The following is a 24,671-nucleotide window of genomic DNA, read 5'->3' as shown; positions in this document are numbered from 1 at the left end:
ACGTGTACCTATGATGAAAATTACAGGCCTCTCTCATCTTTTTAAGTGGGAGAACTTGCACAATTGGTGGCTGACTAAATACTTTTTTTCTCCACTGTATATCAAAAAAGGTTTGGTATACCTCGACTGGTATGCCATCCAACCCTGGAGTTTTCCCGGGCTTAAAGTCTTTAATTGCATTCAGAAGTTCCTCCTCTGTAATTTCACCTTCACATTAGTCTTTCTGTATGGATGTTAATTTTATATTATCAATAGAAAAAAGCTCTCTACAATTAGCTTCAGATAGAGGAGATGGAGGCGACTGAAACGAAAACATATGCTTAAAGTACTTTGTTTCCTCCTTCAAAATATAATTTGGTGAATCATGGGTTACTCCGTCAATTCTAACCAGTTTCATTAAATTCTTTTTGGTAGCATTCCTATGTTGAAGATAAAAAAATAATTTGGTTCATTTTTCCCCATATTCCATCCAGTTTGCTTTATTTTTATAATATATTACACTTGATCTTTCTTGAATAAGTTTCTCCATTTCTTTTTGTTTTTCCTCTAATTTATTCTGAGCCTCGAGGTGCCTTATTGCTATTTTATACTGGTTTCCAACGTAATTAGAGCAGTAAACATAAATGTTTTGTCATACACGTGGTATACAGTCTGATATACTACGGCTGTCAGCCAATCAGCATTCATGGTTCGAACCACCCAGTTTATTATCATGCACATACTGACCTTTGACAGAGAGGTCAACATGCCACCAGCTGTACAGGTTGAACTCCAGCAGGAAACTGAAGAGGAAGACACAAACATACACATTCAAAATATACATTTATATAATAAAACATTTATACAGTGGGGAGAACAAGTATTTGATACTCTGCCAATTTTGCAGGTTTTCCTATTTACAAAGCATGTAGAGGTCTGTAATTGTTATCATAGGTACACTTCAACTATGAGAGACGGAATCTAAAACAAAAATCCAGAAAATCACATTGTATGATTTTTAAGTAATTAATTTGCATTTTATTGCATGACATAAGTATTTGATCACCTACCAACCAGTAAGAATTCCGGCTCTCACAGACCTGTTAGTTTTTCTTTAAGAAGCCCTCCTATTCTCCACTCATTACCTGTATTAACTGCACCTGTTTGAACTCGTTACCTGTATAAAAGACACCTGTCCACACACTCAATCAAACAGACTCCAACCTCTCCACAATGGCCAAGACCAGAGAGCTGTGTAAGGACATCAGGGATAAAATTGTAGACCTGCACAAGGCTGGGATGGGCTACAGGACAATAGGCAAGCAGCTTGGTGAGAAGGCAACAACTGTTGGCGCAATTATTAGAAAATGGAAGAAGTTCAAGATGACGGTCAATCACCCTCGGTCTGGGGCTCCATGCAAGATCTCACCTCGTGGGGCATCAATGATCATGAGGAAGGTGAGGGATCAGCCCAGAACTACACGGCAGGACCTGGTCAATGACCTGAAGAGAGCTGGGACCACAGTCTCAAAGAAAACCATTAGTAACACACTACGCCGTCATGGATTAAAATCCTGCAGCGCACGCAAGGTCCCCCTGCTCAAGCCAGCGCATGTCCAGGCCCGTCTGAAGTTTGCCAATGACCATTTGGATGATCCAGAGGAGGAATGGGAGAAGGTCATGTGGTCTGATGAGACAAAAATAGAGCTTTTTGGTCTAAACTCCACTCGCCGTGTTTGGAGGAAGAAGAAGGATGAGTACAACCCCAAGAACACCATCACAACCGTGAAGCATGGAGGTGGAAACATCATTCTTTGGGGATACTTTTCTGCAAAGGGGACAGGACGACTGCACCGTATTGAGGGGAGGATGGATGGGGCCATGTATCGCGAGATCTTGGCCAACAACCTCCTTCCCTCAGTAAGAGCATTGAAGATGGGTCGTGGCTGGGTCTTCCAGCATGACAACGACCCGAAACACACAGCCAGGGCAACTAAGGAGTGGCTCCGTAAGAAGCATCTCAAGGTCCTGGAGTGGCCTAGCCAGTCTCCAGACCTGAACCCAATAGAAAATCTTTGGAGGGAGCTGAAAGTCCGTATTGCCCAGCGACAGCCCCGAAACCTGAAGGATCTGGAGAAGGTCTGTATGGAGGAGTGGGCCAAAATCCCTGCTGCAATGTGTGCACACCTGGTCAAGACCTACAGGAAACGTATGATCTCTGTAATTGCAAACAAAGGTTTCTGTACCAAATATTAAGTTCTGCTTTTCTGATGTATCAAATACTTATGTCATGCAATAAAATACAAATTAATTACTTAAAAATCATACAATGTGATTTTCTGGATTTTTGTTTTAGATTCCTACTCTCACAGTTGAAGTGTACCTATGATAAAAATTACAGACCTCTACATGCTTTGTAAGTAGGAAAACCTGCAAAATCGGCAGTGTATCAAATACTTGTTCTCCCCACTGTACGTGGTTGATAATCAGTGGAACTTTATCAATCATTTTATTATATCAAGGTGATAGTATTATTCTCACATGACTAGTTCGGTCAGGAGCCATTTCACAATGGAGAAGGGCTGGAAGAGAAGAAATTAAATAATTTGCGTTAAGTGGATTTAACATTGACTGGACGTAAGGCTGGTGAATCATTTAGGGGCGGAACTTACATGTGATAAACAGTGTCCACTATCACTGCTGCCAGCATACTCTCTACAGAGAGCCTGGTAGTCATGCAGATTGATCCTACAGAGAGGAGACAACAGGACATTAGTGTGTGTATGTATGCGCACCAATGTGTGTAGGCCATGGCGGTGTGTCTTCGACTGTGTATGACAGAGTGACATTGTGGGTATGATGATTGTAATATTATTGCTTCTCTAACCTTTTGAAGGAGCCAATGAGGAGCAGCTTGTTCATAACAGCAGCCTCCACCTCGCCAAAGAACTTCCCTGTCTGAGGAAGAAAATATGGTTTATTTAAAGGCAAATACTAGGACCTAGGGGAGCTACAGGACACAGGACAAACATACGTGTCTTATGTATGTAAGTGGTACCTGAGAGTAGTCTTCTGTGACCAGAATAAAGCCGTTGTTGTCTATGAGGTAACACTTGATGTCCTAAGAATAGAGACAATAGGAAGATACAAATCATCAGCACAGGACATAATGTAGCAATTCAATAGTGAGTGGGAACAGAGAAAGGTCAGAGACAGTACAGACAGGAAGTGGGAAAGTTGAGACAGGAAGAGAGAAGCCCAGAAACAGTAAGTTGAATGAGGGGAGTTTCAGACAGGGACTGTTCTGTTCTTACCTCATTATCACAGCTGATGGTGCACTTCCCATCCAGAGCAGCACACTGTATCAAATCAATATGATGAATTATTTAATTCAATAATCAATACATCATGTCTCACAGCACTGGAGTTTGAATGAGTGAATTCAGGTGTGTGTGTGTGTGTGTGTGTGTGTGTGTGTGTGTGTGTGTGTGTGTGTGTGTGTGTGTGTGTCTACCTGTCTGCTAGCGGTCCAGAACTTCCTTTGAAAGAAATCCAGCTTCATTTGAATCCCAACGGCTATAGTGGATTTGAGAAAATACAAACAGAACACAGTCAGCACACTGTACATCTAGTAGAGGAAGTAAGCATTTATGTGAATGATGTGTCAATTCTTTGTCTATATATTCTGTCTGTACATTCTGTTTATTGTGGTCAGCACTATTTCACCAGGTCTAATTCCTGTTACATGTAAATGTACTTGGCGAATAAAGGTGATTCTGATTCTGATAAAGGGGTTTCTTCAAATGTCTTCAATGGGCATTTATATTGAAAATATTACAGTTAAAAGTTTATGACAGGAAAACCTTATATTACTCTAAATTAGGGATGAGTGAATTTACATGCAACAATGGGTGACTTCCTGTCATCCAGCAGCTGTATGGCAGTGCTGGCCAAAACCACACTCTTATTCTCATTTCCTGGGGAGAAACAGGAACACAGAAGAGCACAGACATTATCAGACATTTAACATAAAAAAATCCATAAAAATTGACCAAAAATTATTTGTCAGTAGCTAGGTTCCATCCAATTGGCAACAGATTTTTATGCGAATATTCTAAAATCCGCATGAAAACAATATGCACATTTTCCCACCAGAGATGTTTCCATCAAATTGACCTTTCGTGAAAAAATGTTTTATTCATTATACAAAATTATCAATAACTTCCATCCCTACATCAAACATGTCTAACAAAACAGAACACAGGTATAAACAAGAAAATACTAAATACATACAATATATATATATATATATATATTTTGTAAGTTGCTCTGGATAAGACCGTCTGCTAAATGATGTAAATGTAAATATATATATACAGTATATATATATACAGTGGGGAAAAAATGTATTTAGTCAGCCACCAATTGTGCAAGTTCTCCCACTTAAAAAGATGAGAGAGGCCTGTAATTTTCATCATAGGTACACGTCAACTATGACAGACAAAATGAGAAAAAAAATTCAAGAAAATCACATTGTAGGATTTTTAATGAATTTATTTGCAAATTATGGTGGAAAATAAGTATTTGGTCAATAACAACAGTTTCTCAATACTTTGTTGTATACCCTTTGTTGGCAATGACACAGGTCAAACATTTTCTGTAAGTCTTCACAAGGTTTTCACACACTGTTGCTGGTATTTTGGCCCATTCCTCCATGCAGATCTCCTCTAGAGCAGTGATGTTTTGTGGGTGTCGCTGGGCAACACGGACTTTCAACTCCCTCCAAAGATTTTCTATGGGGTTGAGATCTGGAGACTGGCTAGGCCACTCCAGGACCTTGAAATGCTTCTTACGAAGCCACTCCTTCGTTGCCCGGGTGGTGTGTTTGGGATCATTGTCATGCTGAAAGACCCAGCCACGTTTCATCTTCAATGCCCTTGCTGATGGAAGGAGGTTTTCACTCAAAATCTCACGATACATGGCCCCATTCATTTTTTCCTTTACACGGATCAGTTGTCCTGGTCCCTTTGCAGAAAAACAGCCCCAAAGCATGATGTTTCCACCCCCATGCTTCACAGTAGGTATGGTGTTCTTTGGATGCAACGCAGCATTCTTTGTCCTCCAAACACGACGAGTTGAGTCTTTACCAAAAAGTTCTATTTTGGTTTCATCTGACCATATGACATTCTCCCAATCCTCTTCTGGATCATCCAAATGCACTCTAGCAAACTTCAGACGGGCCTGGACATGTACTGGCTTAAGCAGGGGGACACGTCTGGCACTGCAGGATTTGAGTCCCTGGCGGCGTAGTGTGTTACTGATGGTAGGCTTTGTTACTTTGGTCCCAGCTCTCTACAGGTCATTCACTAGGGTCCCCCGTGTGGTTCTGGGATTTTTGCTCACCGTTCTTGTGATCATTTTGACCCCACGGGGTGAGATCTTGCGTGGAGCCCCAGATCGAGGGAGATTATCAGTGGTCTTGTATGTCTTCCATTTCCTAATAATTGCTCCCACAGTTGATTTCTTCAAACCAAGCTGCTTACCTATTGCAGATTCAGTCTTCCCAGCCTGGTGCAGGTCTACAATTTAGTTTCTGGTGTCCTTTGACAGCTCTTTGGTCTTGGCCATAGTGGAGTTTGGAGTGTGACTGTTTGAGGTTGTGGACAGGTTTCTTTTATATTGATAACAAGTTCAAACAGGTGCCATTAATACAGGTAACGAGTGGAGGACAGAGGAGCCTCTTAAAGAAGAAGTTACAGGTCTGTGAGAGCCAGAAATCTTGCTTGTTTGTAGGTGACCAAATACTTATTTTCCACCATAATTTGCAAATAAATTCATAAAAAATCCTACAATGTGATTTTCTGGATTTTTCTTTCTCAATTTGCCTGTCATAGTTGACGTGTACCTATGATGAAAATTACAGGCCTCTCATCTTTTTAAGTGGGAGAACTTGCACAATTGGTGGCTGACTAAATACTTTTTTCCCCCACTGTATATATATATATATATATATATATATATATATATATATATATATATATATATATATATATATTGTATATAGAAAAATATATATATATATGACAATTCTAGTGCAATTGTATTCACTCAAACAAATCTCATTATAATGATTCAGGAAGATATTATTATTTTTGTTATTATCAAATTGACTCGTTGCAGATAAAAATACCTTTTGCGGTTAAATTTCCATGTACCGAATAAAAAATACAAGTTAAAGGGGTTTCCATCGTCGTTTCAACTCTACGGATGGTTTTCTCACAAAACAAATGTGCCCACTCTGGTATTGGCACGTGCGCTCAGCGCATGTATAACCTACATTGTGAGATTATAGACAAAAATATCAATATTATTTGTATTTGTCAAACGGCAGCTAAGCATCGATGACCATGCATCGATGACCATGTCACCAGAATAAGACCCTCGATATTTATTGGAAATGAGCATCAAGTTCATCACCATGTACTTTCACCACCCTGTGAAGTTCATCATAATTTATTTAATCTGTAGCCTAATAAACTGCATGCTTTCCGGACTAGTTGTAGTGGGAGGACCACACAACATGTAATAGCGTGACTCCAGGTTTTCTTCAATATGATGGTTATTATATCAATATTTTCGCATAAAAGCGTTTCCACCGACATTTCTCATATAATTACTTTGACCAACAAAAATATCCCACCTTGTCTAGCGTATTGGCTCAAGGCTTAAACATCCTTCTTAATCTGTCTCCTCCCCTTTATCTACACTGATTGAAGTGGATGTAACAAGTGACATCAATAAGGGATCATAGCTTTCACCTGGATTCACCTGGTCAGTCTATGTCATGTAAAGAGGAGGTGTTCCTAATGTTTTGTACACTCAGTGTATAGCAACCCTGGAACAAATCACAGAAATATGAGTGATACACCTTATCTAGCCTGAAGATGGCGCCATACACACAGCTTTCAAACAGCAGGCTCTAACACAGGAGCAACCCACTACTCCACTCTGTACGGTTATACAGTAGAATGACATCGGTGGAGCTCAGCCAGGATGTTTGAAATGATTCTGACAGCGAGAGAGTGATCCGTTCTGTGATAAAACAGCTCAGGTAATAGCAGTACAAAGCCCCTTGAGAGGGGGAGAGAGAGAGAGAGAGAGAGAGAGAGAGAGAGAGAGAGAGAGAGAGAGAGAGAGAGAGAGAGAGAGAGAGAGAGAGAGAGAGAGAGAGAGAGAGAGAGAGAGAGAGAGAGAGAGAGAGAGAGAGAGAGAGAGAGGAGAGAGAATAGTATTGAACTACAGCCTAGACCCAGGGGATAAAAACAGGTAGAGCAGGTAGACAACAGGGAACAGTATGATCCTGATCTGAATATACCTCTCCTCTCTTCCTTTCAGTGGGGAGAAAGTGGGGCACATTAATTACACACAGCAGTTAGGGATGTGAGCTCTACAGTACACCCTATCAGAGACACAGATACACAGTCTCCATGATAAACCTATCAGAGACACACAGAATCTCCACAGAAATGCATACAACAAGGTAAACTATATTGAACTATTGAGTGGGAGAATGCACTACAGACGGTGTTACATTACAGTGTTGGGAGAGTGAGCTACCGTATATCAGAGACACTGAAGATTGATTACATTTTTTTACATTTTAGTCATTTAGCAGGCGCTCTTATCCAGAGCGACTTACAATTAGTGAGTGCATACATTTTTCATACTGGCCCCCCGTGGGAAACGAACCCACAACCCTTGCGTTGCAAGCGCCATGCTCTACCAACTGAGCTACAGATTTAATGGATTAAAAAGTAAACTTTAAAAAAATTACACAATACACAAAATAGTATTTTAAAGGCAATAACAACCACACAATGGATACACAGGGCAAGCGATGGATGAAGCCGTATAAAAACGTTTGTTGAACTTTGAGGTCGAGTAAAGGTGTATTTAGCTGGTGTGGGATTTCTGGATGTAGTAAAGGTCATTTAGTGTCAGTGTCTCCATACCTCCAAAGGGGATGGAGTAGACAAAGGTGCCGGGGACCTGCTCTGCTGATCTCTTATACCACAGAGGGAAGTGGTCAGCGTTAAACACCCCCTCCTTATCCTCCGCTGTCAGGAAGTCTCTAATGGCACACAGGAAGACATGAAGGAGTCAGAAGAGAAACTACAAGTCACTGCTGAAACTACAAGTCACTGCTGAAACTAAAAGTCAAACTACCAGAAACTACAAGTCACTGCTGAAACTACAAGTCAAACTACAAGCCACTGCTGAAACTACAAGTCACTACTGAAACTACAAGTCCAACTACCACAAACTTCATGTCACTACTGAAACTACAAGTCAAACAGCCACAAACTACAAGTCATTGATGAAACTACAAGTAACTGCTGAAACCACAAGTCAAACTACCACAAACTACAAGTCACTGCTGAAACTACAAGCCACTGCTGAAACTACAAGCCACTGCTGAAACTACAAGTCAAACTACAAGTCACTGCTAAAACTTCAAGTCAAAGTTACTGCTGCAGTGCTTTGTCTCAGTGATAATTTGACTTATTCATCAGATGCTCAGTATAGTACTCACTGATTGGATAGGTCCTCTGTGACAACAAACAGGTTGGTTCTAGAGAGGCCAGTGCGTGTGCCCAGGTAAGCAATCTCCACACCTTTATCTGAATTCCTGTAGACATGATGGAAGCAAACAAGTGTACAGTAAGAATATAATAAGGGGAGATAATCAGCATAATTGTCATGATATCACAGAGTATAGAGGACTGTATGCTGGCGATGACAGCATAGAGACACTCTGTTACATACCTGTGGTAATACAACAGGGGCAGGGCAGTGACAAAGTTAGTTGAGAAGGAGTTAGTTCAGTTTAGGAGTTAATCAGTTAGACTCACTCTGACTTGTTGAGGGCCAGGCCTGTCCAGTAGGCCTCCAGTGGGGCTGTGACCACAGCATCAAACAAAACCTCCTGGATCAGCTCCCTGTCACCTGCAGCAGAGAGGACTTGTTCAGGTTCACTACAGGAAACTATACAGACAGGACAGAGTCATCACCCTCTATCAATCATGACTAGATAACATTACATTCTATTTTGACTAACCACATCATAATAATTAACTTCCTGTCCTCTGAAGCAGATGGGATATTCAGTCCAGGAAACACACGACCAAGTCCTCTACAGACAGGGTATAGGGTTAGGGTTAAGGCTGAGGGTTAGAGTTATAGTGGTCCTCTGTAGCTCAATTGGTAGAGCATGGCGCTTGTAACGCCAGGGTAGTGGGTTTGATCCCCGGGACCACCCATATGTAAAAATGTATGCGCACATGACTGTAAGTCGCTTTGGATAAAAGTGTCTGCTAAATGGCATATTATAGGGTTGGGTTATACAGTGAGGGGAAAAAGTATTTGATCCCCTGCTGATTTTGTACGTTTGCCCACTGACAAAGAAAGTATCAGTCTATAATTTTAATGGTAGGTTGATTTGAACAGTGAGAGACAGAATAACAACAACAAAATCCAGAAAAACGCATGTCAAAAATGTAAAAAATTGATTTTCATTTCAATGAGGGAAATAAGTATTTGACCCCCTCTCAATCAGAAAGATTTCTGGCTCCCAGGTGTCTTTTATACAGGTAACGAGCTGAGATTAGGAGCACACTCTTAAAGGGAGTGCTCCTAATCTCAGTTTGTTACCTGTATATAAGACACCTGTCCACAGAAGCAATCAATCAATCAGATTCCAAACTCTCCACCAAGGCCAAGACCAAAGAGCTCTCCAAGGATGTCAGGGACAAGATTGTAGACCTACACAAGGCTGGAATGGGCTACAAGACCATCGCCAAGCAGCTTGGTGAGAAGGTGACACCAGTTGGTGTGATTATTCGCAAATGGAAGAAACACAAAAGAACTGTCAATCTCCCTCGGCCTGGGGCTCCATGAAAGATCTCACCTTGTGGAGTTGCAATGATCATGAGAACGGTGAGGAATCAGCCCAGAACTACACGGGAGGATCTTGTCAATGATCTCAAGGCAGCTGGGACCATAGTCACCAAGAAAACAATTGGAAACACACTACGCCGTGAAGGACTGAAATCCTGCAGCGCCCGCAAGGTCCCTCTGCTCAAGAAAGCACATATACATGCCCGTCTGAAGTTTGCCAATGAACATCTGAATGATTCAGAGGAGAACTGGGTGAAAGTGTTGTGGTCAGATGAGACCAAAATGGAGCTCTTTGGCATCAACTCAACTTGCCCTGTTTGGATGAGGAGGAAAGCTGCCTATGACCCCAAGGACACCATCCCCACCGTCAAACATGGAGGTGGAAACATTATGCTTTGGGGGTGTTTTTCTACTAAGGGGACAGGACAACTTCACCGCATCAAAGGGACGATGGACGGGGCCATGTACCGTCAAATCTAGGGTGAGAACCTCCTTCCCTCAGCCAGGGCATTGAAAATGGGTCGTGGATGGGTATTCCAGCATGACAATGACCCAAAACACACAGCCAAGGCAACAAAGGAGTGGCTCAAGAAGAAGCACATTAAGGTCCTGGAGTGGCCTAGCCAGTCTCCAGACCTTAATCCCATAGAAAATCTGTGGAGGGAGCTGAAGGTTCGATTTGCCAAACGTCAGCCTCGAAACCTTAATGACTTGGAGAAGATCTGCAAAGAGGAGTGGGACAAAATCCCTCCTGAGATGTGTGCAAACCTGGTGGCCAACTACAAGAAACATCTGACCTCTGTGATTGCCAACAAGGGTTTTGCCACCAACATGCCATCATGTTTTGCAGAGGGGTCAAATACTTATTTCCCTCATTATGTTAAATGCAAATTAATTTATAAAATTTTTGACATGCGTTTCTCTGGATTTTTTTGTTGATATTCTGTCTCTCACGGTTCAAATAAACCTACCATTAAAATTATAGACTGATCATTTCTTTGTCAGTGGGAAAACGTACAAAATCAGCAGGGGATCAAATACTTTTTTCCCTCACTGTATGGTTAGGGTTAAGGCTGAGGGACAGGGTTAAGGCTGAGGCTAGGGTTAAGGTTATAGGGTTAGGGGTATAGGGTTAGGGTTATAAGGTTAGGGGTATAGGGTTAGGGTTAGGGTATAGGGTTAGGGTTAAGGTATAGGGTTAGGGTTATAGGGTTAGGGGAATATGGTTATAGGGTTAGGGTTAAGGCTAGGGTTATAGGGTTAGAATTGTGGTTGTCCCACCTAGTTATCTTACGATGTGAATGCACTAACTGTAAGTCGCTCTGGATAAGAGCGTCTGCTAAATGACTAAAATGTAAATGTAAATGTGGGGTTATAGGGTTAAGGCTGAGGCTTGGGTTAAGGTTATAGGGTTATAGTTAGTAGGCCCATAGATCCAAGTGAGGTGTGACTCACATTTGATGAGTGGTTTGCGTCCGGTCAGGTAGAGTTTAATAGCCTGGATCTGGGAGAGAGAACGGTGCTCATGGTGCTCGTCTGTGTTGCAGTACGTCCTGTCAAATGAATAGGTAGAAACACACCCCAAAAAGATGGTGAGGTGCTGACCCCGACAGAACGAAAACACTGTCTAAATACTCCCAACCATTTAATGAAAATAACCAACGTTTCGGCCATAACATAACATAACAGACACACATACTGTTATGCCACATGGCTACTGAGACTTACAGGGAGCAGTAACCTAAAGTGGGTATCATAAGTATTCACCCCCCTTAGATTATTTCACATTTTGTTACATTACAAAGTGGGATTGAAATATACAGTACCAGTCAAGAGTTTGGACACATCTACTTATTCAAGGGTTTTCTTTATTTTTACTATTTTCAACATTGTAGAATAATAGTGAAGACATCAAAACTATAAAATAATGCATATGGAATCATGTAGTAAGCAAAAAAGTGTTAAACAAATCAAAATATATTTTATATTTGAGATTCTTCAAAGTAGCCACCTTTGCCTTGATGACAGCTTTGCACACTCTTGGCATTCTCTCAACCAGCTTCACCTGGAATGCTTTTCCAACAGTCTTGAAAAAGTTCCCACATATGCTGAGCACTTGTTGGCTGCTTGTCCTTCAATCTGCGGTCCGACTCATCCCAAACCATCTCAATTGGATGGAGGTCGGGGGATTGTGGAGGCCAGGTCATCTGATGCAGCACACCATCGCTCTCCTTCTTGGTAAAATAGCCCTTACACAGCCTGGAGGTGTGTTGGGTCATTGTCCTGTTGAAAAAGAAGTGATTGTCCCACTAAGCCCAAACCAGATGGGATGGCGTATCACTGCAGAATGCTGTGGTAGCCATGCTGGTTAAGCGTGCCTTTAATTCTACATAAATCACAGACAGTGTCACCAGCAAAGCACCCCCACAACATAACACTTCCCCCTCCATGCTTTACGGTGGGAAATACACATGCAGAGATCATCCGTTCACCCACACCGCATCTCACAAAGACACGGCGGTTGGAACCAAAAATCTCAAATTTGGACTCCAGACCAAAAGACACATTTCCACCGGTCTAATGTCCAATGCTCGTGTTTCTTGGCCCAAGCAGGTCTCTTCTTATTATTGGGGTCCTTTGCAGCAATTCGACCATGTAGACCTGATTCACACAGTCCCGTCTGAACAGTTGATGTTGAGATGTGTCTGTGACTTGAACTCTGTGAAGCATTTATTTGGGCTGCAATTTCTGAGGCTGGTAACTCTAATGAACTTATCCTCTGCAGCAGAGGTAACTCTGGGTCTTCCATTCCTGTGGCGGTCCTCATGAGAGCCAGTTTCATCATAGCGCTTGATGGTTTTTGCAACTGCACTTGAAGAAACTTTTATTGAAATGTTTCGTATTGACTGTCTTAAAGTAATGATGGACTGTCGTTTCTCTTTGCATATTTGAGCTGTTCTTGCCATAATATGGACTTGGTCTTTTACCAAATAGGGCTATCTTCTGTATACCCCCCCCCCCCTACCTTGTCATAACACAACTGATTGGCTAAAACACATTAAGAAGGAAAGAAATTCCACAAATTAACTTTTAAGGAGGCACACCTGTTAATTGAAATGCATTCCAGTTGACTACCTCATGAAGCTGGTTGAGAGAATGCCAAGCGTGTGCAAAGCTGTCATCAAGGCAAAGGGTGGCTAGTTGAAGAATCTCAAATATAAAATATATTTAGATTTGTTTAAAAAATGTTTGGTTACTGCATGATCCCAAATGTGTTATTTCATGGTTTTGACGTCTTCACTATCATTATACAATGTAAAAATTAGAAAAATAAAGAAAAACCCTTGAATGAGTAGGTGTCCCCAAACTTTTGACTGGTAGCGTATTTAATTTTTGTCATTGATCTCCGGAAATACACCATAATGTTAAAGTGAAAAGAAAATTCGACACATTTTTACAAATGAAAAAACAAATGTAATAACGAAAATATAGTCATCGCATATACATATATATTACATATTCATATATATTACATATATATATATTACATATTTATATATATTACATATACATACAGTGGGGAGAACAAGTATTTGATACACTGCCGATTTTGCAGGTTTTCCTACTTACAAAGCATGTAGAGGTCTGTAATTTTTATCATAGGTACACTTCAACTGTGAGAGACGGAATCTAAAACAAAAATCCAGAAAATCACATTGTATGATTTTTAAGTAATTAATTTGCATTTTATTGCATGACATAAGTATTTGATACATCAGAAAAGCAGAACTTAATATTTGGTACAGAAACCTTTGTTTGTAATTAGAGAGATCATACGTTTCCTGTAGGTCTTGACCAGGTTTGCACACACTGCAGCAGGGATTTTGGCCCACTCCTCCATACAGACCTTCTCCAGATCCTTCAGGTTTCGGGGCTGTCGCTGGACAATACAGACTTTCAGCTCCCTCCAAAGATTTTCTATTGGGTTCAGGTCTGGAGACTGGCTAGGCCACTCCAGGACCTTGAGATGCTTCTTACGGAGCCACTCCTTAGTTGCCCTGGCTGTGTGTTTCGGGTCGTTGTCATGCTGGAAGACCCAGCCACGACCCATCTTCAATGCTCTTACTGAGGGAAGGAGGTTGTTGGCCAAGATCTCGCAATACATGGCCTCTACATGCTTTGTAAGTTGGAAAACCTGCAAAATCGGCAGTGTATTAAATACTTGTTCTCCCCACTGTATATACATATATACACTCCCTTTGTTTAGGCAAGCCTAAATTAGTTCAGGAGTACAATTTGACTTAACAAATCACATAATAAGGTACATGGACTCACTGTCTGAAATAATAGGGGTTGACATGATTTCAGAATGACTACCCCTTCCTCTGTCTCCCATACATACAACATCTGTAAGGTCCCTCAGTCAAGTATTGAATTTCAAGCACAGATTCAACTACAAAGACCAGGGAGCTTTTCAAAAGCCTCATAATGAAGGGCAGTGATTGGTAGATGGGTAACAATAACAAATCAGACATTTAATGCATGGTCAAGTTAAGAAATATGCTGAGCCTGTGGATGATGTATTAAAACCCCCAGACACACATCGAGTAGTTCTTCTGAACTGAACTGAGCTGCAGGGCAGGAAGGAAACTGCTTAAGGATGTCACTATGAGGCCATTGGGGATTTTAAAACAATGGCTCAATGGCTGTGATGGGAGAAAACTGAGCCTGGATCAACAACATTTTAGTGACTCCACAATAATGACCTAAATGACAGAGTGAAAAGAAGAATACAAATATTCCAAAACATTCATCCTGCATGCAACAAGGCACTAAAGTAATACTGGATTAAAAAAACACAGCAAAGGAATACAGTTTTTGGCCTAAATGTCGAGCATGGTGGTGGCTGCATCATGGTATGGGCATGCTTGACATTGACAAAGACTGGGGAGTTTTTCAGGATAAAAATAAACAGGGTGGAACTAAGCACAGGCAAAATCCTAGAGGAAAATCTGCTTCAGTCTGCTTTACACCAGACACTGGGAGAGAAATTCACCTTTCAGCAGGACAATAACCTGTAACAGCAGGCCAAATCTACACTGGAGTTGCTTACCAAGAAGACAGTGAATGTTCCTAAGTGGCCGAGTTACATTTTTGACTGAAATCTGCCTGAAAATCTATGTCAAGACTTGAAAATTGCTGTCTAGCTATGATCACCATCACCTTGACAGAGCTTGAAGAATTTTGAAAGAAATGGGCAAATATTGCACAATCCATGTGTGTAAAGCTCTTAGAGACTTACCCAAGAAGACTCACAACTGTAATCTCTGCCAAAGGTATTTCTAACATGCATTGACTCAGGGGGGTGAATAGTTATCAAATCAAGGTATATCAGTGTTTTATTTTTCATTTATATTTTTAAAAGTTATACTTTTTCTTCCATTTACAGCGAATTATGTGTTGATCGTTGACACATAAATGACAATTAAATCAATTTTCATCCCACTTTGTAACACAATAAAATGTGAAGAAAAGGGGGGTGAATACTTATGATACCCACTGTATATAATGCTTGACTGACCAAGCTCAAGCCTATAACCCTCTACATTACCCATAACCCCCTGCATTACCATTCGTCTGCCAGCGCAACATCTGGCTGTTCCAGGTCATGAAGCCCTGAAAAACACATGAACATCAGATCAGTGGGGCCAGGCTCAGTGGACTGATTTAAGGCCTTAAGAAAAGGCAGACCACAGGTACAGAATACACAGACTTATATGTGAAACTGACGACGCTCTCGTGGATGGTTGAGTGAGTGTAGGAGGGAAGGAGTGGGAGAGTAAATGACAAGAGTAGATTGACCCTTACCTGCTTCTACGGAGACGTTTCCCCTGAAGAAGAATTTGCCATGGCCTCTGGACAAAGCCACACCGACACTGAACACAGAAATAATATAAACACGCACACAAACACCCATACAGACACACACACACACACACACACACACACACACACACACACACACACACACACACACACACACACACACACACACACACACACACACACACACACACACACACACACACACACACACACACACACACACAGACAGACACACAAACAGACACAGACACACACACACAGTAGGGTGAATCTTAGAGATAGTCAAGAGTTACACTCAAAGAGACACATGTCGCTAACCCACTCACTGAACCAGCCCATCATGTCAACTCACAGAAGAACATCAAGAGAATTGATCAAGATAAATGGATAAATCAATAAATGTACTGAAAAGCTAAAGAAGCGTAGTGCACCCTACTCTCCTCTGCTGAAGATAAATGACATCTCCACTCACCTGAACCCAGCATAGTGACGGACTGTCAGATATGGTCAACATTTACATTCACAGAGACACACATGAAACATTAGAGAATGTATCAAGATAAATAGGAAACATCTCCCCTCACCTGAAGGGAGTTCCTTTGACTTCAGTGTAGTAGTAGTCATTGTGCATCTTCAGGAGACGTTTCTGAAAGCACAGAGGAAAGCAGGAAGCATGAGGACTCATCCATTGATTTCATTACAGTCCAGACTCTTTGATATACTGTAACTGTAAGAGTCATCCTCCTCCTCCCGTCTCACCCCTTTGTCCACTGTCTTCTTCACCTCCATGGAGAACGTCCCAGTCTTCCTGTTGACCATGGCATTACGCAGCTGAAACAGAAAAAACAGCTGTAAGGAGTCTGTGCAGTTTTGGTGTCATCATTATTAGACACCAGGAGGTGTTATATTTGTTCAGTTCGATCAGTTCAAGTCCGGGATTCAATCAGAGGCGTGTTACAGAGCAACATACTTGACAGCCGACAATGCGCCTTTCAAACGCAATTTACGCTTGAGCAGACATCCGCAGCATTTACCATGAATGTGATCTCCACGAATGTCCGGGACATTGCCTTTAAAAGGCACCTTGTTGGCTGTACAGTGCGCTGCTATATAACACGCCTTGGACTGAATCCCATCAATAGTATTATTATTTCAAATTAAATCAGTCTGTCTGTATTAGGAATCAGATGTGTGTATAGTGTTTGTTATGTCAGGGTTTAGACGTACAAAGTCATCCTTGTCCTCCCACTCCACCTCAGATAGGTCCACACTGCTGTAGTTGGGTTTCCTCCTCTTCTGGCCCTCCTCATACTGAGGCACATAGGAACACACATTTGATTGAAACTGTTTCAGATTTAGGTTGCACTGTGGATGTTTTGTGTAAACAGCATATTTCAGAGTGAACCTTTTATAAGGCCTCGCTCACACTGTCTTGCTCAAAACCAGAACACTCCTAGCCTGGTCAAGCAGACTGACAGACTGACCGCTGCACAGAATGTTGACCGTTCAAACAGAATGTTGAGCTATTTTGCCATCAGGCTGGTTCCATCAGGTTAGAACTCCCCACTCCAATAATGCCAAATTGATCAGTTCAATCAACAACCAATAACATAAAAACATCCAGTCCATTCTCCAACACAAATGAACCAGTCCATTAGAGTCTGGTTCAAGCTCAGAATACACTCCCACGGTCACAGGCAGGTAGCTTAGTGGGTAAGAGCGTTGTGCCAGTAACCGAAAGTTCGCTGGTTCTAATCCCCGAGCCGACTAGGTGAAAAATCTGTCGATGTGCCCTTAAGCAAGGTACTTAACCCTAATTGCTCCTGTAAGTCGCTCTGGATAAGAGCGTCTGCTAAATGACTAAAATGTAAATGTAATGTCTACGACACAGAGAAACACACGTACAGTATTAACACACACACAGGAGCACTAATGTGACACAGATCCACTAGAACAGGTTTCCAGTGGGAACCCAAGCAGTGTCTATGGCCTAGTCTACAGTTACAGTTGAGTGTCTATGGTACAGGACAGTTACAGGACAGGAGGGTTACTGTTAGTTCAGTTAGCCAGGGCCAGCCAGCCCTACAGTAGTATCAATGGCCTGTATCCCTCCCTGCATGCATACATCAAAGATAAAGGTGAGGATTACAGATTGAGCCTCCCAACTTGCTCGGTAGCACTCACTCAAACTGGTTCTGTTTTTCAAAACACACATATTAATTGGCGGCATTATATCTATTAACTATTCAATTAACCACTCTCCTGCTTTCTATATAGTCCAAGGTGTAGGTTAGGGTTAATGCAATGTTGTGGAAAGGTTACGGTTAAAGTTAGGGGACATAGTGCAAGTGTGTTTAGGAGTGCGTTACCAGTGGCCTCAGGTCTGGATGGGTCAGGATGTAGCCGTTGTTTGTGATGGCAAATGCGTAACCGTGGATACCCAGCTGAAGGCACACAAATAATATAGCGATACTTGATTACATGAAGTAGAGTGTAGGAGAACAGTAAATGACAATGCATCATAACTTTGGGTTATTAGACACTGTACCAGGTGTTTAGGGATTATCTTCATGAGTTCCTGTAGGGGAATGTCTGTGCCCACTACCCCTAGGAGAATACCCTGGTTCTTCTGTAAGGAGAGAGGAGAAACAGACAAGACTCAATGACAGAGAGAGACAGACTCAATGACAAAGAGAGACAGACTCAAGTTGGTTTGGTCAGGGCGTGAGTTTCTATGTTATATATTCTATGTTTATGATCTAGTTAGTCTATTTCTATGTTGCAGTGCTAGGTTGTGTTTCTAGGTTTGGCCGGGTGTGATTCCCAATCAGAGACAGCTGTTGCTCGTTGTCTCTGATTGGGGTTCATACTTAAGTAGCCCATTGCCTACTGTGTATTGTGGGATCTTGTTCCTGTTAGGCTGGTATGTGTATAGCCCTTTGGACTTCACGTTACGTTGTTTCTTGTTTTGTTGAATGTTTATTTAGTTAATAAACATGTACGCTTTTCACGCTGCACCTTGGTCCGACCCGTCTCTCAACGTTCGTGACAGAAGATCCCACCACAAAAGGACCAAGCAGCGTGCCGAGGCAGAGCGAATAGCTTTGTCAAAGGTGGGCGAATGGTGGTCATGGGAGGAGATATTCGCTGGGAAAGGACCCTGGGCGAAGGTACAGGCCCTGGCAAGAGAGGATCAACGCCAACGCCAACGGGACCAACCGCTGAGGAAGCCCGAGAAGCAACCCCAATTAAACAATTTTTGGGGGGGCTAGAGGGGTGGTCGGGGATCGAGAGAGAAGAGCCCCGACCACTGCACCCGGTGGGGTTCCAGTTGGAGTCCCTACGACCATGGGAACAGGAATGGGAACAGTTTTACACTGAGGAGTCGGAGGATGACGACGACGATGAGGTTCTGTTCCCTAACTCGTGGGGGCTCCCGGAGGAGTCCTCACTGGAGGAGGATTGGGCGCAGAGAGAGAAGGACTGGAACAGTCGTACATCTCCAACGCCAGTTCCCAGCCCGGTACGCCCCGTGCCTGCTTCTCGCACCAAGCCAGTGGTGCGTGTTCCCAGTCCGGCACGGCCCGTGCCTGCTTCTCGCACCAAGCCAGTGGTGCGTGTTCCCAGTCCGGCACGGCCCGTGCCTGCTTCTTGCACCAAGCCAGTGGTGCGTGTTCCCAGTCCGGCACGGCCCGTGCCTGCTTCTCGCACCAATCCAGTGGTGCGTGTTCCCAGTCCAGCATGGCCCGTGGCTGCTTCTCGCACCAATCCAGTGGTGTGTGTTCCCAGTCCAGCACGGCCCGTGCCTGCTCCTCGCACCAACCCAGTGGTGCGTGTTCCCAGTCCAGCACAGCCCGTTCCAGGACAGAAACACGCACCTAAAATGGAGCCAGCAGGTACAGTTGGTCCGTCCGGATCTTGGGAGGAACGTATCCAACGGCAGGCGAGCAGGATCCAGGCTCTCGGCAGCAAAATGGAGTGCGTGCTGAGTACATTGGAGCGATGGGAGAGAGGTGGCGTTTCTACACCTCATCCAACCACACAACTCACCCGACCTCCAGTGACGGTCCCCTGCAGGGAGCACTTTAGCGTGTCGGTGCCCAGTCTGGGGCCGGCAACCAGCCCAACTACAGGGTTGGAAACCACCTCTGCGTCGGTGCCCAGTGTGGGCACAACGTACAGCCCCGTTTTGGAGCAGGAGCTCCTAAACGTGTCGGTGCCCAGTCTGGGGCCGGCAACCAGTCCTACTACAGGGCTGGAATTTTCCTCTGCGTCGGTGCCCAGGCTGGGCACGGCGTTTAGTCCTGCTCCAGAGATGGGGATGGATACGGGTCCGGAAGTTTGCTCCGGAGCGGTACGCTCCACCGGGGTACAGCCCAGCGCCGGTCAGCTGCTCCACTCCGGAGCCAGAGTAGTCCGCTCCACCGGTGCCCAGTCCAGCTCCAGTCGGCGATTCCATTCCGGAGTCAGAGCAGTCCGCTCCACCGGTGCCCAGTCCAGCTCTGGTCAGCAGCTCCATTCCGGAGTCAGAGGAGTCCGCTCCACCGGGGTCCAGTTCAGCTCCGGTCAGCGGCGCCACTCCGGAGTCAGAGCAGTCCGCTCCACCGGGGTCCAGTACAGCTCCGGTCAGCGGCTCCACTCCGGAGCCAGAGCAGTCCGCTCCACTGGTGCCCTGTCCAGCTCCGGTCAGCGGTTCCACTCCGGAGCCAGAGCAGTCCGCTCCACCGGGGTCCAGTTCAGCTCCGGTCAGCGGATCCACTCCGGAGCCAGAGCAGTCCGCTCCACCGGGGTCCAGTTCAGCTCCGGTCAGCGGCTCCACTCCGGAGCCAGAGCAGTCCGCTCCACCGGTGCCCTGTCCAGCTCCGGTCAGCGGTTCCACTCCGGAGCCAGAGCAGTCTGCTCCACCGGTGTCCAGTTCAGCTCCGGTCAGCGGATCCACTCCGGAGCCAGAGCAGTCCGCTCCACCGGGGTCCAGTTCAGCTCCGGTCAGCGGCTCCACTCCAGACCCAGAAGTCAGCCCCTCTCCAGGGTCTGGGCCTCCCACACCAGGGTCCAGACAGGGCTTGGTGCATCGTGGGAGGAAGGAGAGGGGAAGCATCGCGCCGAGGTCCAGACCAGACCAGGGGCGCAACGGGGAGGCAGAGAGGGAGAGGTCGTCAGCCTCGGAGCCGGATCCGCCTCCGAGGCTGAATGCTCACCCGGACCCTCCCCTAATGAGTCAGGTTGGTGCGGCCGGAGTACGCACCTTTGGGGGGGTTACTGTCACGCCCTGGCCTTGAGAGGCCTGTTGTCTTTAGTTGGTTTGGTCAGGGCGTGAGTTTCTATGTTATATATTCTATGTTTATGATCTAGTTAGTCTATTTCTATGTTGCAGTGCTAGGTTGTGTTTCTAGGTTTGGCCGGGTGTGATTCCCAATCAGAGACAGCTGTCGCTCGTTGTCTCTGATTGGGGATCATACTTAGGTAGCCCATTGCCTACTGTGTATTGTGGGATCTTGTTTCTGTTAGGCTGGTATGTGTATAGCCTTTTGGACTTCACGTTACGTTGTTTCTTGTTTTGTTGAATGTTTATTTAGTTAATAAACATGTACGCTTTTCACGCTGGACCTTGGTCTGACCCGTCTCTCAACGTTCGTGACAACACACTTACCGTCTCGTTCTTGGTGCTGAACACAGGCATGGCCACAGTGGTCATCAGGCTAGGGCCCTTCTTGTTTCTGGACTGAGACAGAACACAGTGACAGAGACAGTGTCTACTGAAATTCCTTATATTTTAACCATCATAGGCTGTTGCTACAGTACTCACTGTCTGACTGATGCTAAATGCTAATCTGAGTCAACAGAGGAATATACACAACAATATCCATCCCTGCCAAGTTTTCACCAAAATAGATTTAACCAAACATATATTTTTTATTCAAAATAGAAGACAATCTCAGAGCTGCCAACTCTCACGCATTGGCCGTGAGACACACGTATTTGACCCTCTTGTCACGCTCACACGACACACCTCTTATATCTCATGCTGTGAAAAGTACTGTATTTATTTTTCTAATTAGTCCATTGTATAGTCAGTGTGTTAACTTCTCAACTGTGCTCCAAATCGTTTTGAATAGAAATCGTAGCATCTGTGCCTGCAACTTAACATCACAAGCAGAACCTCTATCATTGTCCTGTTTTACCACAGCACTGTGAACCACGGCACATTGAAGCATATGATTGGTCTATTTATGTAAGGGATCAAGGGAATTGGATGCACGTTTTAAAGAAACGCCCCTCAAGATTAGGAGAATGGAGCTGAATGGAGAGTGAAAATGTTCTCAGCTGAGACTATAAAACTGTAAAAAGAGCAGCATGGTAGGGCTGTTTTATATACAATGTTGTCAACAAAATTAGGTTGCTTTTACTTCCTATTGCAGAATGCAACCTTTTGACAGCATGTACTGAAGTCGATTTAATCTACACTTGCGTTGGTCCCCTCGATTGGTGATTGGCATTTAGGCTGTGACAACTAAAAGCCAGCAGACAGTCCTACAGTATGTTTTAGCAGGGAAGTTTAGTAGGGTGACCTGATTTGTAACTATGAAAATCATTTTGACAAACATATTGTGAACCCAAAAGTGTACGTTTGATTCTAGAGGAGGGACAATAAATATTAAAATTATTTGGTTAGGGTGTAGGGGCAGATTTATGTAATTCTGTCTTCAGGAGATTTTATTATATATTTACTTTATTTAGTCTGATCAGTTGAACAATTCTCATTCTTAACAATGGCTAAATATATAGGGTAATTACTGTGCTTGTCAGCAAGAACACTGCTGTTATTCCCCAAACTTATTTTATTATTCCACTTCTCAATTTTGCCAGTGTAATCTGATATGCCTTGTGTTTTTGAAAATGGATAATATGAGGCTATGTATTTTTGCAGCCATTCATGGACAGTTTTGAATAAGTCATACAAATAAGCATTGGATATTGAATGCTCCAGGCCTCAAATATAAATGTTGACATTTTAGTATTGTGGACGTGCTAGGCAGAGATGGTGTAGACTGGAGAGATGGTAGAGGGACTGTGTAGAGTAAGATGAAGAGATGGTGTAGACTGGAGAGATGGTAGAGGGACTGTGTAAAGTAAGATGAAGAGATGGTAGAGGGACTGTATAGAGTAAGATGAAGAGATGGTAGAGGGACTGTGTAGAGTAAGATGAAGAGATGGTAGGGGGACTGTGTAGAGTAAGATGAAGAGATGGTAGAGGGACTGTGTAGAGTAAGATGAAGAGATGGTAGGGGGACTGTGTAGAGTAAGATGAAGATATGGTAGAGGGACTGTGTAGAGTAAGATGAAGAGATGGTAGGGGGACTGTGTAGAGTAAGATGAAGAGATGGTAGGAGGACTGTGTAGAGTAAGATGAAGAGATGGTAGGGGGACTGTGTAGAGTAAGATGAAGAGATGGTGTAGACTGGAGGGGACTGTGTAGAGTAAGATGAAGAGATGGTAGGGGGACTGTGTAGAGTAAGATGAAGAGATGGTGTAGACTGGAGGGGACTGTGTAGAGTAAGATGAAGAGATGGTGTAGACTGGAGGGGACTGTGTAGAGTAAGATAAAGAGATGGTGTAGACTGGAGGGGACTGTGTAGAGTAAGATGAAGAGATGGTAGGGGGACTGTGTAGAGTAAGATGAAGAGATGGTAGAGGGACTGTGTAGAGTAAGATGAAGAGATGGTAGAGGGACTGTGTAGAGTAAGATGAAGAGATGGTAGAGGGACTGTGTAGAGTAAGATGAAGAGATGGTAGAGGGACTGTGTAGAGTAAGATGAAGAGATGGTAGGGGGACTGTGTAGAGTAAGATGAAGAGATGGTAGAGGGACTGTGTAGAGTAAGATGAAGAGATGGTAGAGGGACTGTGTAGAGTAAGATGAAGAGATGGTAGGGGGACTGTGTAGAGTAAGATGAAGAGATGGTAGAGGGACTGTGTAGAGTAAGATGAAGAGATGGTAGAGGGACTGTGTAGAGTAAGATGAAGAGATGGTAGGGGGACTGTGTAGAGTAAGATGAAGAGATGGTAGAGGGACTGTGTAGAGTAAGATGAAGAGATGGTAGAGGGACTGTGTAGAGTAAGATGAAGATATGGTAGGGGGACTGTGTAGAGTAAGATGAAGAGATGGTAGAGGGACTGTGTAGAGTAAGATGAAGAGATGGTAGAGGGACTGTGTATAGTAAGATGAAGATATGGTAGGGGGACTGTGTAGAGTAAGATGAAGAGATGGTAGAGGGACTGTGTAGAGTAAGATGAAGAGATGGTAGGGGGACTGTGTAGAGTAAGATGAAGAGATGGTAGAGGGACTGTGTAGAGTAAGATGAAGAGATGGTAGAGGGACTGTGTAGAGTAAGATGAAGAGATGGTAGAGGGACTGTGTAGAGTAAGATGAAGAGATGGTAGAGGGACTGTGTAGAGTAAGATGAAGAGATGGTAGAGGGACTGTGTATAGTAAGATGAAGATATGGTAGGGGGACTGTGTAGAGTAAGATGAAGAGATGGTAGAGGGACTGTGTAGAGTAAGATGAAGAGATGGTAGGGGGACTGTGTAGAGTAAGATGAAGAGATGGTAGAGGGACTGTGTAGAGTAAGATGAAGAGATGGTAGAGGGACTGTGTAGAGTAAGATGAAGAGATGGTAGGGGGACTGTGTAGAGTAAGATGAAGAGATGGTAGAGGGACTGTGTAGAGTAAGATGAAGAGATGGTAGAGGGACTGTGTATAGTAAGATGAAGATATGGTAGGGGGACTGTGTAGAGTAAGATGAAGAGATGGTAGAGGGACTGTGTAGAGTAAGATGAAGAGATGGTAGG

At 43.7% G+C, this 24,671-nt stretch overlaps 1 protein-coding gene across 2 annotated transcripts in view; it reads right to left on the bottom strand.

The window, feature by feature from the left end:
• The window catches only part of LOC121578082 (voltage-dependent calcium channel subunit alpha-2/delta-3-like), a 96,501-nt gene that overhangs the window by 10,109 nt on the left and 61,721 nt on the right, over positions 1–24,671 (bottom strand). For both annotated transcript variants that reach the window (XM_041892175.2, XM_041892176.2), the window contains exons 15-34: positions 21,473–21,544; positions 18,371–18,451; positions 18,192–18,266; positions 17,050–17,133; positions 16,582–16,653; positions 16,407–16,468; positions 15,805–15,872; positions 15,567–15,612; positions 11,392–11,489; positions 8,892–8,985; positions 8,573–8,668; positions 7,992–8,110; positions 3,879–3,956; positions 3,494–3,555; positions 3,294–3,338; positions 3,038–3,100; positions 2,867–2,937; positions 2,652–2,727; positions 2,521–2,561; positions 727–782 (exon numbers count right to left, since the gene is read on the bottom strand). In XM_041892175.2, coding sequence (XP_041748109.1) covers positions 727–782; positions 2,521–2,561; positions 2,652–2,727; positions 2,867–2,937; positions 3,038–3,100; positions 3,294–3,338; positions 3,494–3,555; positions 3,879–3,956; positions 7,992–8,110; positions 8,573–8,668; positions 8,892–8,985; positions 11,392–11,489; positions 15,567–15,612; positions 15,805–15,872; positions 16,407–16,468; positions 16,582–16,653; positions 17,050–17,133; positions 18,192–18,266; positions 18,371–18,451; positions 21,473–21,544 — 1,459 coding nt within the window. The remainder of the gene's footprint in view (positions 1–726; positions 783–2,520; positions 2,562–2,651; positions 2,728–2,866; positions 2,938–3,037; positions 3,101–3,293; positions 3,339–3,493; positions 3,556–3,878; positions 3,957–7,991; positions 8,111–8,572; positions 8,669–8,891; positions 8,986–11,391; positions 11,490–15,566; positions 15,613–15,804; positions 15,873–16,406; positions 16,469–16,581; positions 16,654–17,049; positions 17,134–18,191; positions 18,267–18,370; positions 18,452–21,472; positions 21,545–24,671) is intronic.

Source organism: Coregonus clupeaformis, chromosome 12, assembly GCF_020615455.1.
Source record: "Coregonus clupeaformis isolate EN_2021a chromosome 12, ASM2061545v1, whole genome shotgun sequence".
NCBI lineage: Eukaryota > Metazoa > Chordata > Actinopteri > Salmoniformes > Salmonidae > Coregonus > Coregonus clupeaformis.
Note: the sequence above shows the minus strand (reverse complement) of the source record. Positions and strands in the feature narration are given on the sequence as shown.